Here is an 18,599-nt window from a genome sequence, read left to right on the forward strand (position 1 = left end):
TCAATGGGTATTGTGTTTAACTGAAGCAAAGTGCACCTGTTGGAAAAGGTGCAAGGTAACTCTTATGTTATATGGGTAGAGTGGGTCTTGAACAATCACTGTGTTCCACTGTAGATTTTTAAAAAAATCAAGCCACAGATATTGATCAATTGCCAACTAGTCATGTCTAATTTTGTGTCAACTTGACTAGGTTAAAGGATGCCTAGATAGCTATTGAAGTATTATTCTGGGTGTGTCTGTGAGAGTGTTTCTGGAAGAGATTAGTGTTGAAATAAATAGATTGAGTTAAAAAAAAATGCACCCTCTCTAATATGGGCAGGCACCATCCAATTCATTGAGGGTCTGGATAGACCACAAAGGCAAAGGATCAGCAAATTTGCTCTCTTGCTCTTTTTGAGCTTGGGCACTCATGCTCTCCTACCCTTGGACATCAGAGCTCCTAGTCTCAGGCCATTGGTTCTCCACCTTGCAGAAGGCTTATCATGGGACTTCTTGGCCTCCATAATTATGTGAGTCAATTCTCTCCATATGTGAAGATAATAAATCTCCTCATATACTTGTATTAGTTCTGATTCTCTGGAGAACCCTTACACACTATTACACACCAGATACATTGCCAGGTTCTGTGGAGGACATAAAGAAGATAACTCATTTTTTCAGATGATAGATTAGGTACTACAGATGTTCCTTGTCTTCAATGTGGTTACATTCCCATAAGCCCTAAATAAATTAAAAATATCCCACATCAAAAATTCATTTAATACACCTAATAGCCTAATCATCAAAGCTTAACCTAGTCTATCTTAAACGTGCTCAGAACACATTTTAGCCTATAGTTGGGCAAAATCATTGAACAAAAAGCCTATTCTATGATAAAATGTTGAATATCTCATGTAATTTATTGAACACTGTACTAAGAGTGAAAAACAGAATGGTTATATGGTTGCTCAAAGTAAGATTTCCACTGTTGATTTTACATCATCATTAAGTAAAAAAATCACATGTCAAACCATCTTGAGTTGGGGACTGTCTGTATTTTTAAGAAAGTTGAGTTGAATGAAGGGAAGGTTAAAAATGAGGCACAATGGGACATGTTCCCAGAGTTCCAGGCCTCACAATCTGGGATAGGAGGTGGCTGGGATGAATATGAAATGGTCTTAAATATCTTCTACAAGATTTTTCTAAAGAAAAAATTTATCTTTAATAATCTCTAATAGGAACTCGTTTTCCTGTGATTTGACTCTTGTAATTGGTGATATTAAACTGCCATTCATTGAAAGTTCTGATTAATCAACTCTTTAACTATAATTTTACTGCAGGTAAAAATGCATGACTCCATCCTCTATATTTTATAGGCCAGTTAATTAATTTAGGACTCTTTATGAGGCAAAATCAGACTTTTAGGCTATAAAAGTATTCCACGCAATTTATCAATTTCCGTGAAAATATATTCTCAGGTGCTATAATCACTTGAAAACTCTGCCAAATCTGGTATTCTACTGATGTTAATTCTCAGCTAGTCATATCTTTATTGAATTCCAAGATTTTTACCTTGTAGTATCATGATTTTATCCTGACTTACTTTTCTATAGCTTGGTTTTTAGAAAATTTGTGTCCTTAGCGAAATTACTATCCTGAATATTTTGGAGGAGAAGTATTCCTACCATTTTCATGTTTAGTTTTGTCTTCTGGGTCCTGTCTTGTTGTAAACTCATTGCCATTAATTCTGTTGTCTTGAATACCTGCTTCAATTTACCTTTCTTATGTAACACAATAACACAAGACCTGGGACTAGGAGTCAGAAGAAATGCATTTCAGTTGGGTTTGTCACTTACTAGTGGGCACATCATTTACCCTCATGGGAACTTGATTTACTCATCTGTCAAATTAGGGAATTGAGAAGATAGTGTAGACTGCATTCTCTTTGAAATATTACTTTTCTATATATTAATATTGAGATGATCACTTTTCTTTATTTGGCTACAAATCTGCTATTTAATTTTAAATTTTAAAAAATTCTGTTCTTTAACTTTTAAACAATTTGTGACTGGGTACAAAATTAGCTTATAGGAATGTCCTTTTCCTAAACTGACGTACTAAAAGGCAAAAAATGGTTCTGTAGAAATGTGTAGTATTTGCATGCTTAAATGGGGTCTGATTTACACTGTGCCAAGTATCATTACTGACAATTATGTAGGCTTTGAAATAAAATTGTGACTTCAAAATACATGTGGCATATGTTCTACTCCAATTTAAAAATATGCCTATGGGAAACTTAAAAAAAATTTACAAACCCTGCTAAAATCTAAGAATTGTATAAATTGATTTACAGTTTTTTCTCTAAATAGAAATAATGTTCATATCTCTCAACTTTTGAACATCAGATAGTTTTAAAACTCATTTCACGTCATAAGAATAATAACAATCATAAAGGCTGCTCACATTTATAGAGTTCTTACTAGATGCTACCCTATATACCAAATGCTGTATGTGAATTTTTCTTCTACTCTACTTTATAATCTCTACAGCCAACCCGTCCCATTAATATGTACCTAAGGAAAACCTTAATGTCCAATTTGTATCACACACACACACACACACACACAGAGAGAGAGAGAGAGAGAGAGAGAGAGAGAGAGAGAGAGAGAGAGAAAGAATAAATCCTTGTGAGGAAAAGGAACAAGAACATCTTTAAAAATACCACCCTGAGGTCATGTGACAGATCTAGCAAATTCTTTTTATTTACATAGAAATGTGTACACATATTTTCTCTGTACACAGAAAATTCTAAATATATATACACATATGGTTCCCATATATCTTATAATAAATAATATTTTACTCTTGTTTATAGATGAAAATAAAAAGATGTCTCAAAATATTACTCACTGACCACAAAATTACAAAAGCACCTGATGAACTCAGAGCAAAAACTTCAAGCCTGTACTACCACACATTAAACCTAGTACAATTTTTACAAAAGACAAAAACTGAACACTGCAGATATTACCAGTAAAAGAAAAGGAATGGAGATGTAAAATAGAGAACAGAGCTCTTGATTTTTTGGTCAGTGTGGTAAGAACATTTTTGTGGGTTAGGACTTAGCTTCCTTTAGCCTTCAATTTAATGTTTTACTTTAATTGATATTTTACAGATAAGAAGGGAGAAAGAAGTTCATCTCTGTTGTAAAACGAGTGACTATTTCACAAGGGTCCTGAGTTCTAGAAACCTTTTTACTGGCCGACCAGACACTCCTTCTGTTCAATGATCATCCAGTGATACCATACAGGACTGCCGGTCACACCCTCAGAGAAGATGAGAAGGGTACCGATTGTGAAGTGACATTAATTTGGAAGTAATTTCAAAAGCCAGGTGAGCCAGGTATCTTAGTTGTCAACACTTAATAATTAAAAATAGAAATGCTTAAATATAACTCGTTATTTCCACAGAGTTTGATCCTTCATTCAAATAATTAACTAAACACAAAGAGAACTTAATCTGGGAGGCTAGAAATAATAAATCTATATCCCGAAATTTCCTTCCTCCACTCCTAGTTTTTTTCCATACTAGCCTAGGAAACAATCACTTTCTCCCAACTTCAGAGTTGGTCTACATTTGTCTGTAAAATCACACTATCGAGTGAAGAGAATGAAGTTCCAAGCTGTAGGGTGAATACAAATTTTATGTCACTTTTGATAATCTCACAGCATTAAATTTGGCGGAAGAGTCTACACATATCATGATCTTCATTATTATTAAGTTGTCTCATACCCAGATTTGCTTTCCTGATACACCAGTGTTATGACACAGGGGAAAATCATAAGGATGGTGACCAACACAGGGCTAACTGCTTAAATCACATTCCACCCAACTCTAGCTCAGATGATAATGAACTTGGTTCCACTGTGACACTGTAACTTCACACACGAGTTCTGAAACAAATTTTACCCTTTCATCTCTCATATCAATAACAGCACAGATGTCGGGAAAGAGCAATAAAAAAAAAAGTCCAATGTCAGAAACACAATTCACCTATCCAATATAATCTTTTCAGTTCTTTTACTGAATCTGCTACTAAGGTAACCTTCCAAAACATATTTCAAAGGCAGGCTCATTTCAAGAGCAATGTTTATCACATGCATAATTCGGTTTCTTCTTGTCACGCATAGCTACCATTGATACTTCTTTTAGAGAAACAATAATATTTCTAGAACTTAGCCATCTTACATGAAAGTGATGGTTTCATAAACAGTTTGACTCTTTAGATAAAGGTATTTATGATTGAAACACACACATTTCACATTTGAAGATGTTTCTTTTTCTTTTTTTTTAATTTGAAAACCTGATGGGGAACTAAAGTTCACTGCCAGAAACGAAAGGGATCATTTATCATGAAGAGCTGGGCTTGTTTCTTGGTCATCCTAATTAAATATATATATCTATACATCTATATGTCCCTCGTTTCCATCACTGTGGAAAGATTAGCCAGACGATAAGTATGGGGTCTCACTATGGTAATTGTAGTCTGGACAGACTTTTTGCACGAGTTTATAATCAACACTGTAAAAGGCAATGTAAATGCAAATGACCTTGAAGGGTTTGGAGCACAACCAAGACACATGGCTCTGAGTCTGCTCCTGGTAGCAGATCTTGGATGGGTCAAAGTTGCACAGGGCGGTCTTCTTCGCCCGATCTGTTTTTTCATACTCAATGCGACAATTGAAAGATTTGGATTCCTTGGTCTCCAGTGTAGATTGGGGGGAAACTTCAAATTCCACCACCTTTGAAGGGGGTACCAAGCTCACTGAAACATTGCCCAGGCCTGTTGAATTATGTCGGAAATAAACACTGAAGGTTCCATTTCCATGGTCGACAATTTTCCCTGTGATGAGAAGGTTGAGCTTGACAGTTTTAATGTTGGAATGAAAGTCACCCCATCCAAACATTTTCTTAAATTTTCCTGTTTTGACTATTGGCCTCCGTTTAGTTCTCGCCAATGGCTCCTGAATCTCCGTGATGTTGGCCAGCCAATCCCAAAAGTTTTCCATGCTGTCTGCATATGCCATGGGACCAGGCTTGGGCACAGGAGACTGTTTAACAAACAGGCGCAGAGGACTAATGATCCTTGAGTGCACCACATTGCCGACCAGTGTCCCCGGAGCATCTTTGTCTTCCCAATCCAGCCCCTCTGTGGCATGCACCACTTCTTTACTCTCACAAAAAAGCTGTTTGGAAAGAAGAAAGAGAAATAAACTTTAGGTTGGGTCTTGAGCACGCGCGCAGACTGAAGTCAAAGCACAAGATAAATTCTTTTGATATTATTTAGATTCTTGCTAAATAAAGCATTTCACACAGAGAGACACAGAGCTAGGCTTAACAGTGTAACAAGATGAGCAATTAATTCAAGCAATGTAAAACTGTGAGTACAAAAATTTAAATGGTGAGATTAAGAACAAAGTATTTCATTTTAATGGGTTGATATGGTTTTAGTCTCTGCTTTCTAATCTTCACAATTCTATTTTTCCAGATTGGGGGAAGTAGTATATTTTGGCCTCTCATTTGATATAATCATTTAATTTATAAAGCCTTTGAGGTAGAAGATAACTCTAGTCTGCTGAAGGTTTTAAACAATGAGCTGGAAACCATTTGACTATGATATTGATAAGTCTCTTAAATATATCTGAAAATATTAAGGATATTATTGTCTTCAAATTGTCTTCAACATACAATTTCATAGCTTTTGATATAATCCCATCTTAAACTCTGTAACAAAAAAGCATGTGATTAGTATTAGAAAGTTCTACAAAAAGTTTCAGCTGAAAAAAATGTAAGTACAAATTTAGTTGCCTTTATAAAAGTAAAAATGAATATGGAGAAGTATATTTTGAATTAATTAGTAGGATGTATATGAGTTTATAAATTTTATTACAATGTTAAGAAAGTGTTATGTGCATGTGTTTTATGGGTCCCACGGTATTTTGGTTCAAATCACAGTCACTGAAACATAAGTATTTGCATTTGATTTTCCTTTTTATTCTTTTTAAAGTACAAGTCCCCATGATTTCTAAAAATCATTTAGTTAAGTAGATATGGATTTTGAGGGACAGAATCATTACTGTTGCACGGAGTGAATATTTATGGATGAGTTATAAGGTCTGGAAAATAGAGGTTTCTAGTGGAAACACAGATAGCCTCTTATCTCTAATGGCACAAACCACTCTTGTAATGATTCTACGGAAAACTGTCAGCATGATGAAAAGGATGAGGAACGAAGTGAGCTATGTTTATGTACTGTTTTTCTAGCCCTTTCAGACTTGGCAAAGCACTTGGCAAAAATGCTCTCAGATTATTTCCCAAATTATTGCTTTCAATCCAATTTTTTTAAAAAAGACATACCCAAATTATAAATATTTCTCTTGACTAGATGGTATTATAGCTTGATGAGGTTATCGTTTGTATGTTCATAAGAATTTAGGTCCTAACAGGACTCGGTGAAAAGTGTTTTCACTTATACCTGGTCCCAAGATCACTTTAGAGAAAGAATCCAAGGACTCAAAATATCCGTGTAGAGTTTTTTTGGTTTGGGTTTTTGTTTGTTTGTTTTGCTTTGTTGGGAGTGGTGGGGAATACTATATTTCTCCCTTTGATTAGGGCTTTTCTTCCTCATTTCTGGAGTTAAAAAGAATTATTTTCTTTTCACTTAAATTACTGAGGTGAATAGAAGGGCAAATTTATATGATGCATGATGTACATGCTTACTTTTTTGAGAACCTGAATCCATATGGCCTCTTCTTAGGGGCTTATGGATCTTGAATTGATACTTCTTTCTGTCTCCTGGTGTTAAAGGCTGACATATTCACCCAGGAAAGAGGGATCATTACTCTGGACATCTGGCTCAAAGTATTTCTGATACTGTACCTACAGTTTTCTAATTTTGAACACCTTTCCTCTCTTTTATTGAAACATAATATTTCACATATTTATGGAGTACATGTGCATATTTGTTACAGGTATAAAATAAGTAATTATCAAGTCAGGGTATTTGAGGTATCCATCACCTTCAGGATTTTTCACTTCTTTTTTTTTGAGTTGGAGTCTCTGTCGCCCAGACTGGAGTGCAGTGGCCGCTCCCGGCCACCGCAGCCTCAACCAGCTGGGCTCTGGCGATCCTTCCGCCTCAGCCTTCCGAGTAGCCGGAATTACAGGCATGCGCTATCATGCTCGGCTGATTTTTTGATTTATTGTAGAGATGAGGTCTCGCTGCCCAGACAGGTCTCGAACCTGCGGGCTCAGGCAATCCACTCACCTCAGCCTCCCAAAGGCACAGGATTACAGGCTGAGTCACCGAGCCCAGCTGGATTTTTCACTTCTATGTGTTGGGAACATCTCAAGTTCTCTCTTCCAGCTATTTTGAAATATATAATACACTGCTGCTAGCTATATTGTTAACTAGTCTGCCATTGAACATTAAAACTTATTCCTTCTATCTAATTGCATGTTTGTATCCATTCACCAACCTTTCTCTATTTCCCCTTCCAACCCTCACACACTCCCCAGCCTCTGGTATCTATCATTCCATTCTCTATTTCATTGAGATGAAGTTTTTTAGCTTCCACATATGAGTGAGAACATGTGGTATGTCTTTCTGTGCCTGGATTATTTCACTAAACAAAATGACCTCCGGTTCCATGAATAGTCTTAATCATGATGTGCACAAATCTCATTCCAATCAGCTGGTGATAGTCCATGGAATTGGATACCCTAACACCACTTCTGACTTGACACTCCTGGGAATGGAGCCAGCCTGGTCCAAGTGATATGTCCCAGCCTCTCTCCAGATAGAGGGCCAAGGACACCTGGGCAGATAAGAAACTCTAATCGTGGCCCATTTTCTCTTTTCTGTGATCATGATTCTTATTGCCCAGAGTCTATTACCTGCTTTTCACCTGTTTCTAATATTTCATGAGATTTACCTTACTTGGTAAATGCTGACAGACACACCTAGTATTTGCTGAGCATCTGGTATACTTCCTGATTCCTGAGTTGGTACAAAGTCTGAACTTCTTCCCTCACTACCACCTTCCTTCCTCTCTTTCATGGGATCTATCTATTCCTTCTGACATTTGCTTTTTTTAAACTTGCTTTTTTGTTTTTAAGGCCTCAGTTCTTACTTTTATATATCATACTACCAATGAATACTTTACTGGCAGAACTAAAATGCTTTCTCATTCAAAAAACTTTTCCAGTCGCAAGCATGAAAACATTCTTGGAGCTTCTAGAGAGTTGAACCTGTGGATGTTCGTGTAGGGTGATGTGCTCAAGGAGGGCGTGGAAGCTCTGGGCCCCTTCCTCCATATCTTGTCCTATGCATGTCTTCATCTGTATCCTTTGCAATATCCTTTATAGTAAACCAGTAAACATAAAACAGAACAAAACAAACATTCTCTGCTCCCAGCATCAATACAAGCAACATATTCCTCCTCTTTTTCTTAAGAAGTGCCTGTTTTTTTTTTTGAGTTGGAGTCTCACTCTATCACCCAGACTGGAGTGCAGTGGCCGTTCTCGGCCACCGCAGCCTCGACCTGCTGGGCTCCAGCGATCCTTCCGCCTCAGCCTTTCAAGTAGCTAGAATTACAGGTGCGCACTACCACACCTGGCTAATTTTTTGATTTATTGTAGAGATGAGTTCTCGCCAATTTGCCCAGGTGGGTCTCGAACCTGCGGGCTCAGGCAATCCACTCACCTCAGCCTCCCAAAGCGCGGGATTACAGGCTGAGCCACCGAGCCCAGCTAGAAGTGCCTGTTTTATATTACATATTTTTCTAAATTTTTCTTGATTTAGCGCCTTGCCCAGTTTGCTCTGGACTTTTCCATTATTAAAAACCTATAAACATTGAGGCCATCATTCAACAACAAGTAAGTTTTCTAATCATGTAGTCTTAACTTAGCTAATCTTGGTGCATTTTAGACTACCTGATAGACACCAACAACTTATGAGCTCCTTCTCTTATCTCTAGGACTTCTGTTGTGATACTTCTGAGATTACTCAAAAATAATAATAATAATAAATGGCCACCACTGAGACTTGTTTTAAAGATCTGAAGATTTTCCTGGTGGTAATTTATGTTGCAGCAGAACTTGACCCAAACATATGTGAATTATTAAAAAAGATGAGTATAAAAAATAGTAAAAGCTTATCAATGGATAAACAATGTGACCATTTGCTTTTACAAAGACTCTTTAATGCTTCCGAAAAGATTCTCCATAGGAGAATTTTAAATGGAATGTGAGTTCTAAAAGTTAATTCGAACACACTACTCTTCAGGTCTAAACCCGGACAAGGAGCTCTGGATTTTAAAATTGGTTTATATAAAAATATTAAAACTTAGCTAATAGCACAGGTCTATAGTATTTTTTTTCTAGTGACAATACTCACTGACAGTATCTTAGGTAAAAAATACATAAATATTTGTATATGACATTTGTATATATAAATAAAATTATATATATAAAAGCATATATGTATATTTAATTTTTTTTGGCTTTCTTAGACTACCATACTTATAACTTATTTTGACAACAACACTAGTCAAGTGGAGAAAAAACTGTGTACAACTTCATCTGTTTATTACACTAAAATACATGGACAGTTCTCACAAGTGCTGATTTCTAAATCTAAGCCCAAATCTCAAAGAGTTATCAGATAGTGATGTATGTTGAAAGAGTATAATTAAAAGGATAAATATATTTTTCATGTCTTTAAAAAGCAGACAATTGCATCTCTTCTCCTAGCTTTCTCTTTGATGCTACTTGTTCGGCCTTCCTCTTCGAATAAATCATTTTATAACATCACTGTTGAATGGGTCCCCTCTCCTATGCTACATGGATGGTTGTGTGACCTAAGTCCCAAAACTCGTGCTTAACCTCAGAAGTCCTAATAAGGGAAGACCTAGGGCTGATAAACTACAACTTGCTCCACCCCCCACTTACTCATATAGTCTCAATAGAGAAGCAGCATGAAACACTGAAAAGAGCATAGGATTTGTTGTCTGGTAACATTATCATCCCTAGCTTAAGTGGATGACTCAAAGCCCGATTTCTCATCTCTATCTCCTTTGCTGGTTGGTTGTAAGAACTAACTAAATGAATGGATGGAAGTTACTAATCCTTACTAAACACATTCACTGAATGATGGCTCTTCCACGGTCCATTGAATAGTCTCCTGCCCACTACTCAAGAAGTGTCTCCTAAGGGTTATACGAATTCTCAAGCCTCCAGGAAACTGATTAATTGCTAATTGAGCAACTTCTTCAGTGCCATGCAATGAATTAATGACCAAGTAGAAATCAACCCTCTCAACCCCAGAACATCAATCAAACGTTTCCCTGTTTCCAGTCTCACTGGCATCTGAGTCACATCCAGATCACAGGCACAGGTAAGCTCTCTTTGCCAACAAAATGTGTTTGTGGATCTTTGATTCCACCCTAACACATGAGTCAGCAAAGGAAGCCGAGAGTACAAAGTGTCTGGCAGGTGCCCTCATTCCTGAACAGAGAATTTCTGTGATACAACATGCTGGGAGAAGACCGCAGGTATTTCTGAACCTATTGGCAAACCACTCTGTTCAGGGCAAGATTGTTAGATGCTATCTACAAAATACACGGCTGTATCTCTCTGGTTACTTTTGTACTTACTGGGGCTCTTCATGCTAATTTCAGTATCACTGCTGTCTTTTGTCCCATCATATTACAATAATAATGCAAAAACATTTCACCTCAAGCACAGAATGGAGTTTTAAAAAGAGGAAGAAAGAGGAATTGCTGTGCTTTATCTGTTTGAACATTCCCTGATTTCAACACATTTATCAAAGCTTAAGTAATTTATGTCTTGGCAGGGTGTATCAATTTCACAAAGCACACACATTAGCTAGATACAATGATATCATATTAGCTTTTTCTGCATCTTACAGAAGCGCTCAAAAAGATTAATAAAAGCTCGAGCCTTCATCAATTAAATAAAGCAGGTGGAAGGAAGGGAATAGAGGAATAAGACTGTATTTCATTTCAGTTCTTTTGTTTTTAGGGTAGAAAAGGCTGACAGGTTCAAATCACTCATCATAACAAGCTAAAGTTGAATTTCACTGATAATTAAATGCAATTTTTCCCTAAAGAGCCAGAGAAGCTGCAATGAATTTTATAGTAGCAGATGTGAGAACTGTCAAAAATTATGGAAATAATGTATAAACTAAAAAGCACCCTCCTCTGCAAACATTACATCAGATGATCCTTTTTTAGCCGCATTAGCTATGTATTTTTAAGTAAACATTTTATTATGAAATAATTTTACAGAGAAGCTGCACAGTACAAAAGAGTTCCCATACACCCTGCACCCAGATACTGCATCCAACATCCCCATTGTTAACAGCTAAAACTTATCCAACTAACAAACCACTATAGGTGCATTATTATTAACTAAAGTCATACTTTACTCAGATATCCTTAGTTTTTCCTTAAACTCCTATATCTATTCCAGAATCTTTTCCAGGATCCTACATGAAATCTGGTCATTGTGAGTTCTTAGGTCTGTCTTGGCTACAACAGTTGTTCAGACTTTCCTTGTTTCAGATGAGCTTGAATGCTGTAAGGAATACTGGCCAGATATTTTGTAGAATAACCCTCAGTTTGGGTTTGTCTGATATTTTTCTCATGATTAGAATGGGGTTATAAATCTTGAGGAGGAAATACACAGAGGTAAAGTACCACTTTTACTGCGTCCTCTCAAGGGTACATGCTAAGAAATTTGTCACTGTGATTGTCACTGTGACGCTAATCTTGATCTCCTGGTTTAGGTAGAGAAGACTTTTTTTTTTCTTTCTTTCAGAATTCTCATAAGACTTGTAGACTTTTATTATCGTAAACTTTAATTTAACTCAGTCGCACTTGGTTTAGGATTGATTATTTTTAAGTCAGAAACTCTCGAGCACTTCAATGGATAACTCTTTACGGCATCATTGAATTGTCTCAAATAAAATCTGAGTTTTTAGAAACTCATGGACTGTTTCTAAATTATTCTGGCAATTTCACATGCTATTAATGTGTCCGTCATCATCATTATTAGTACTGCTACTTTATTTTTATTATTCATTCCTTAAAAATTGCGCCCACTTTGATAATTGATAGCTCAATAAAAAGGAGCTTATTCTATGAATATCTTACATAGAATTGGAATGACTTGCTGACTGCATCAGAGTCAAATGTCCCTTTCAGTTTAGGAGCCAGTTAATTGTCCTTGACTCTATGCATCCAATGAGAAAGCATCAAACTTTAGGTGAGGCTTTCTTTGCAGGTCAACCTGTTTACCAGGAGCTAAGGAAAGAAGCCCTCACAAAGGATGTTTCTATATTCCTAATGCTCTAGGTGGTGTAGGGACATAAATACTACTTGGTTTCCTTTGGGTTCTACAACAATAAGATCTTTTCCATAATTACACGATTACCCCTTCTATATGTCCATCACTGCAATAGCTTTACTTTTCCTGAGCTACATGTCGGGCTGGGTCCCAAACTGTAAGAGAAAGAGATTTCTTCACACTCAGTGAATAATAAAAAGGAAATGGAAAATATTTACAATTTTGAGCTTCTGGAGTTCAAATTCTACTCAACATATATAATGCCATTATCAGAACAGTCCTAACAAGTGATATTTTTCTTACTTGAAGAGACATCAACGGAAGAGAGATAGCCACCACCCTTCTTGTCCCAGGCCACTGTCTAACAATCCAAACTGGCATGTTTATTAGCACATATTGACTCTTACCTTAAATAGCACCAGGAGAGTAGGGGAGGTCTGAATTTCCTAAGTAACTCAAGCTGAGTTCTTTAAGCTCACTGTTTCTAAATGTCTCTCCTGACTTAGCAGAAAGAGACTAGATGACATGAACACACCCTGTTTATGAAAGTGGAAAGTCTAAAACAGTTAATAAATACCTCTACAAAAATACTATTTTATTTTTGCAGGATAAAGTTTATTGCTTCACTGACTTTTACCCATACCTGCAATCAGAGGAACGCTACTGTACTCCCACTCTGCTTTGCAAATCATCAGACTGGGGGAAGAAGGGGTGCCCCAGTCAAGTCTGCACATCGTGGAAAATAGTCTGTCACCACATCCTCCAGTGGCTGAATGTACCCAATCAGAAAAATTGTGCCAAGAGCAAAGAAATGAGTGAAAAAAGCAGCAGCAATGAACTCAATCGGGACAAGAAAGACCAAAGGAGGGAAGAGCAAGAGACAGGAACAGCAGTGCTTTGATTTATTGGAAGGACTTGGGGTCAGGAACACAGAAATGGAAATCTAGCTCCTGTGCAAGCCACATGCCCTCTCCTGGGCCTGGTTTTCTTAAGAGTAAATGGAAAAAGCACAAGATACAGTTGCATTTCAAAGAGATGAAAGAAGCTGTGAGGTGGAATGGAAGGAGGATTAGAGTGAGACTGGTCTATAGGCAGGAACACTTTTCAGAAGGTGAATACTGCACTGAGCAGGAGAAGTGAGGAGACCCTCAACCGTGTTCACAAATACATTCATCACTTATTTGACACACACTTTTCAAATATATTATGGGTGTCCATATTTGTGCTCTAGGCATTTGTTGTCTATTAGCAGGAAAGACACAGGGCTTGTCTGAACAGGACAAGACACAGGACTTGTCTTCATGCAATTTGCACAAGACAACTGAAAAAAAATTAAAGAAATAATCACACACAAATAAGATTTCATTTATTTATAGTTGTCATGAGGGCCTATCCCTTTCTTGTTCTCTTTTATGTATGTGTGTGCATGTGTGTGTGTGTGTGTGTGTGTGTGTATGAATGTATATCAGGAGGTGAGAAGTGCTCATTCTAATTAAGAAAACAGGGTAAGCAACAGGACAGGGATTGAACAGAATTGAGTAATTAATTAGTATCTTTATTTGGATGATAGATATGAAATCCAAGATTTACCAGTTGATAGTTGATAAAGAATTAATTTGTGACAAGAAAACAAATCGATCTTGGTATTTATAATCCTTTATTTCTTGTTCCAAATTGTATATCGATGTGTTTATAATTACTAATGACAGTGTGATAACATTATAACAAAGGAAATATGTTTTCTGGTGAAAGGTTAATTTGGTGACTTTTTTCACAATCATAAACAGGCTCTAGTGTTCATTCTGTGCTGAATTCCTAGCTTGCAACTGCAGTGCTTGTACAAGATGACCTCAGCAGGTATTGTCGTTTACCCGTTAACCTCCAAAAAGTGGTGGAAGGTTTACAATATACTCATATATTCCCAGGTTCTGGGACAGTTAGACTTATGTCATGATTATGGTATAACCCTCTTTTATAATTCTATGCAAGTAATATAATATATATTACTGCTACTTGATAATTGGTTAAATATGTTCTGGATAAATAAGAATATTTTGAAACAATGCATGTTTGTCTTTATGTTTATGAGAGTGTTAAAAATGTGCTAATAGACAACAAATGCAGCAAATGTCCATGATTTTCACAGGACATGATTGTTCTAAATGAAAGGCAAAGCAAAACAACCTAATTTCCCCCACCCCATAACCATAATATTGAAGAGGCAGCTATACTTCAAGAGGATGTTTTTCATCTTTCTGTGTTTATACTGAGTCTAAAACTTTTAGAGTCTATACTGGCTTACCATGAAACACTTGCTGTAACATCTGTCCTACACAGCGTGCACATTGCATAGGTCATCTACCATTGAGAAGGAAGGCCATAACTATTTTATAGTACACCAAAAATATGTAGTCCTCTACCTATTAAAGAAGAAAATTTGGACTTTCCAGGATTGGGCAGAATGAGCTGAATGCTCCAAATGTATGGATTTGCAAAAAGCTGATAGAGTTGGCTTTTCCTTGCTAACAGGACTGGCATATGCCACAAGAGATAAACGGATACATATCTGTACAAATATTTTTTAAAGGCAGCTGGCCTGTCCGTCTTGGATATCCTGGAAGTATTTATTATTATTCTCTCAGAATGATAATCACTGCTAAATGCCAGTTTGGAAGGATAACTGGTTTGCTTAATGGATTTGTTTACAGTGTTAATGATGGAATCTATATAGCTGGTCATTAATTATTTCATTGGAATTATTCATTTAAGCCAAGAACTCCAAAGTGACCACTGTGACATGGTCTAGAGATGGCTTTCAAATCCCTTTACAGCTGAAAAATTATACAACTAATAATGTAAGGTGGTTCAAAGCCTCGTTTTAGTTACTTACATGTAACTTATATTATTGAATTACTTTAAAAATTATATCCAGTATCATGCAGCTAAAACATAAATGACAACCTGCTCAGCAGGGGAAAAAAGCACACTGTCATGATCAAATTCAGCATACCCTTAAAAATTTTGCTTGTGAACGAATCTTGGAAAGCATTTTTCTCTGGGTAGAAATTTTACAGAATATCATCATTGCTGCCAAAACAGGAACACATATCTACTGGACAACATACAATGCTACATTGATGATTAGTAGTATGACTTGCCCTAGAGTCATATTTCTGGTACTCCATTATAGAACTGTCACAGTAGATTAAAAGAAGGATAAAAAAGGAAGAAAGAATAACAGAACCACACATATATCAATGCATTAATTGTACCTATTAATATTTTGTGGCATAATGTGGCATTGTTTCAAAATTCATTTTGCAAGTTGAAAAACAAATGATTGCTTAGGAGAAAAAAGCAAAACAGTGGACAGTCTTTCTGCTGAGAGTGGCAAATTCATTTTACCTTCCAGATATCTTTTAATAGCTACCCTTTACATTTTTCTAAATTGATACAGGAACTAACAGGAAACATAAATGTGAAGACAGAAATCTTAGCAGTAAGAGCCAAAAAAACTAGATTGCAATGCTTGGCAGTAGTTTTATTGCCAAGGTTAAATATGGCAATTCTTATTTTATCTTGATGACAGTAATCTGAGAAATCGGTGACACAAGTCTCTGCAAAAAAATCAGTACACACACGTGCGCGCGTGCGCACACACACACACTAGACACAGAAATATCATGTGTGCATGCACATACCATAGCTCTCTGTAAACATTTATAGGGATGTGTCAAAGAAAGCTTAGATTTTGTTTTGTATTAGAAAGCTGAATTAAAAGAGCTCTTTAACAAGTTCTGAATAGCCTGGAAGGAAAGTGAAAGATACCTTATTGTAAGGGACTGCTAAAAACGATATGACCGTGTTTCCTGACTAAAACAGGGTCAAACTTCAGTCTCATTTAATGCAGGTTTTGCAAAGTCAGACAAAATATTCTTTTGCCAATCTAATAGATTGGAATAGTGCTTTTGTTGCTAAGGAGTAAATGACAGCATGGTAAGTGGCACTGTCTTTCAACTACATGTCCTTACGAATCCCATCCAAGTTTTCAGTGAGCTGAGCTTCATATGATAGGAACACATAAATACTTCTGAAATACAAAGGCCTGTTAGAGACAACATGAGTCTGTGTCTTGACCACTGAAAAATGGCATTTAAAAAGAGAAAGCTGGGCTAGACATGGTGGCTCATGCCTGTAATCCCAGCACTTTGGGAGGCTGAGGCAAGAGGATTGCTTGAGCCCAGGAGTTTGAGACGAGTCTAGGCAACATAGTGAGACCTTGTCTTTATAAAAGATTTTTAAAAAATTAGCTGTGGTGGCACATGCCTGTAGTTCCAGCTATTCAGGAGGTTAGGCAGAAGTATCGCCTGAGCCCAGGCGGTCAAGGCTATGGCGAACTGTGATCATGCCACTGCACTGCAGCCTGGGCAACAGTGAGACCTTGACTCAAAAAAACAAAAACAAACAAACAAACAAAAAATCCTCATCTGCTCAGGAGGCTGAGGCCCAATGATCTGTTAACCCAGGAGTTCTAGGCTGCAGTGAGCTACGACAGCTCCACTGTACTTTAGCCTGGGTGATAGAACAAGACTCTGTCTCCAAAGCACAATTAATAAATAAAAAATAAAAAGAAAAGTTTCAACAGAGGAAAGAGCAGTCAAATGAGGGTGGAAATGCTAGATTACTCTATTTCCATGTCAGTTTAGGCAGGATTTCAATGAGGGATGAGGAAATTAATGTGAGATGGGGAAAAGGACACAGGGGATGAGGGTTAGGAGAGGTACATGCATGTCTGGTCATGTATTTTAGCATCAAATCCATTTGATACCTCAGTCAAGCACCCTTAATTTGGCAATTAGCACATACTAGCTGTGATGGTCAGATTTACGTATCAACTTGGCTAGGCCATAGAATATAGTAATTCAACCAGTAATCTAGGTGTTGCTATAAAGGGATTTTTGTAGATGTGGCTAACATTGGTAGACTTGTTGCTTGCAATATTAGATTTATTGATTACATACTTTCACCAAATATGACATTTGCTAATTTAAGATGAGTTTTCAAACTGCCTTAGACATATAGTATAATATATTATACGTAATGCAAACATTCAGTCTATTGGAATTTTACAGGCTCTTATATAAGTGTGCTACTTTATTATGATCCAATATAAATGTTTCATAAGATGATAGTTTCCAAATTATAAGATACCCTTCAACTAAAAATATAAATGCAGATTACTTGTGCATATGAAACTGATAATTGTGCTAAAATTATTTTGCAATAATTATTCCCAGTATTTATTCTGAGAACTACAGAGCTTTCATAAATAACCTCATTTGAGTCTTACATCTACTTTGTGAGGTATTTACGGCAGGAAATAACCTTAGAGAGGTTAAGTGGTTTCTCTGAGATCCAGGTATTAGGAGGCAGCAATAAATCTAGAAATTAGGTCTTTGACTAAGGTCATTGCTCTTTCCACACTAATACTCTAATGGATCTTACACCAAACAAACACTTAATTAATGTAATATAATATATTTGCCTAGTATATTAAAAAAATTTTTCTCCTTATAAAGTAAAAAGTTTTTTCTAGAAAATAAAACTAAGAAAATAGGAAAAAAATTAAAATTTGATAATGGTCAGTATTTTCATGCTTAATTCATACTTTAGCTCTTAATGCAAATAATGTATATTTTACATATTATCTTTAATTATTTGAAAGAAAATGTACTCAGTTACATAAATAATACATATTTTATAAATTACCTTTATTTTTAAGAAAAATATAATGTACTCAGTTGCATAATAGTTCAAGTATTTTGGAGAAGAAAATTCTTGCTATTGGTACAAGTAAAATCTAAATCCAAATCAGGGTCAATTTTCTCTAGACCTTCTCCCTAAATCTGTAATGACACTTTTCTGTTTCAGCATTTGTCATCAAAGTTCAAATCAGAAGGAATTTGGACTGTTTTGGGTAGGAGTAAGCTCCCTTTTTGGGGGGTCTGGGGTGGCAGCCCTGACCTTTTAGCACAAGGAATAGAAAGCTGAATTTGCATCCATGGCTTTGCCCTCAAAGTCATGCTTCCCTTCTCTGTCCCTTTCAGTCCAGTCTTATAACACTGCTGGTAGTATACAATTTTCAAAACTTTGTCAGTCTCCCGTGCAATTGACAGGGGTCCAAACCATTG

The 18,599-nt window shown here is 36.5% G+C and overlaps 1 protein-coding gene across 1 annotated transcript in view; it reads right to left on the bottom strand.

Moving 5' to 3' along the window:
- Window positions 1-2,716: 2,716 nt before the first annotated feature.
- Window positions 2,717-18,599, bottom strand: part of NXPH2 (neurexophilin 2) — a 118,219-nt gene continuing 102,336 nt past the window's right edge. The window contains exon 2 of the mRNA XM_008056989.2: window positions 2,717-5,225. Coding sequence (XP_008055180.1) covers window positions 4,482-5,225 — 744 coding nt within the window. The 3' untranslated portion in view covers window positions 2,717-4,481. The remainder of the gene's footprint in view (window positions 5,226-18,599) is intronic.

The sequence above is a fragment of the Carlito syrichta genome, unplaced genomic scaffold, assembly GCF_000164805.1.
Source record: "Carlito syrichta isolate Samal-C Ts95f unplaced genomic scaffold, Tarsius_syrichta-2.0.1 Scaffold302589, whole genome shotgun sequence".
Classification (NCBI taxonomy): domain Eukaryota; kingdom Metazoa; phylum Chordata; class Mammalia; order Primates; family Tarsiidae; genus Carlito; species Carlito syrichta.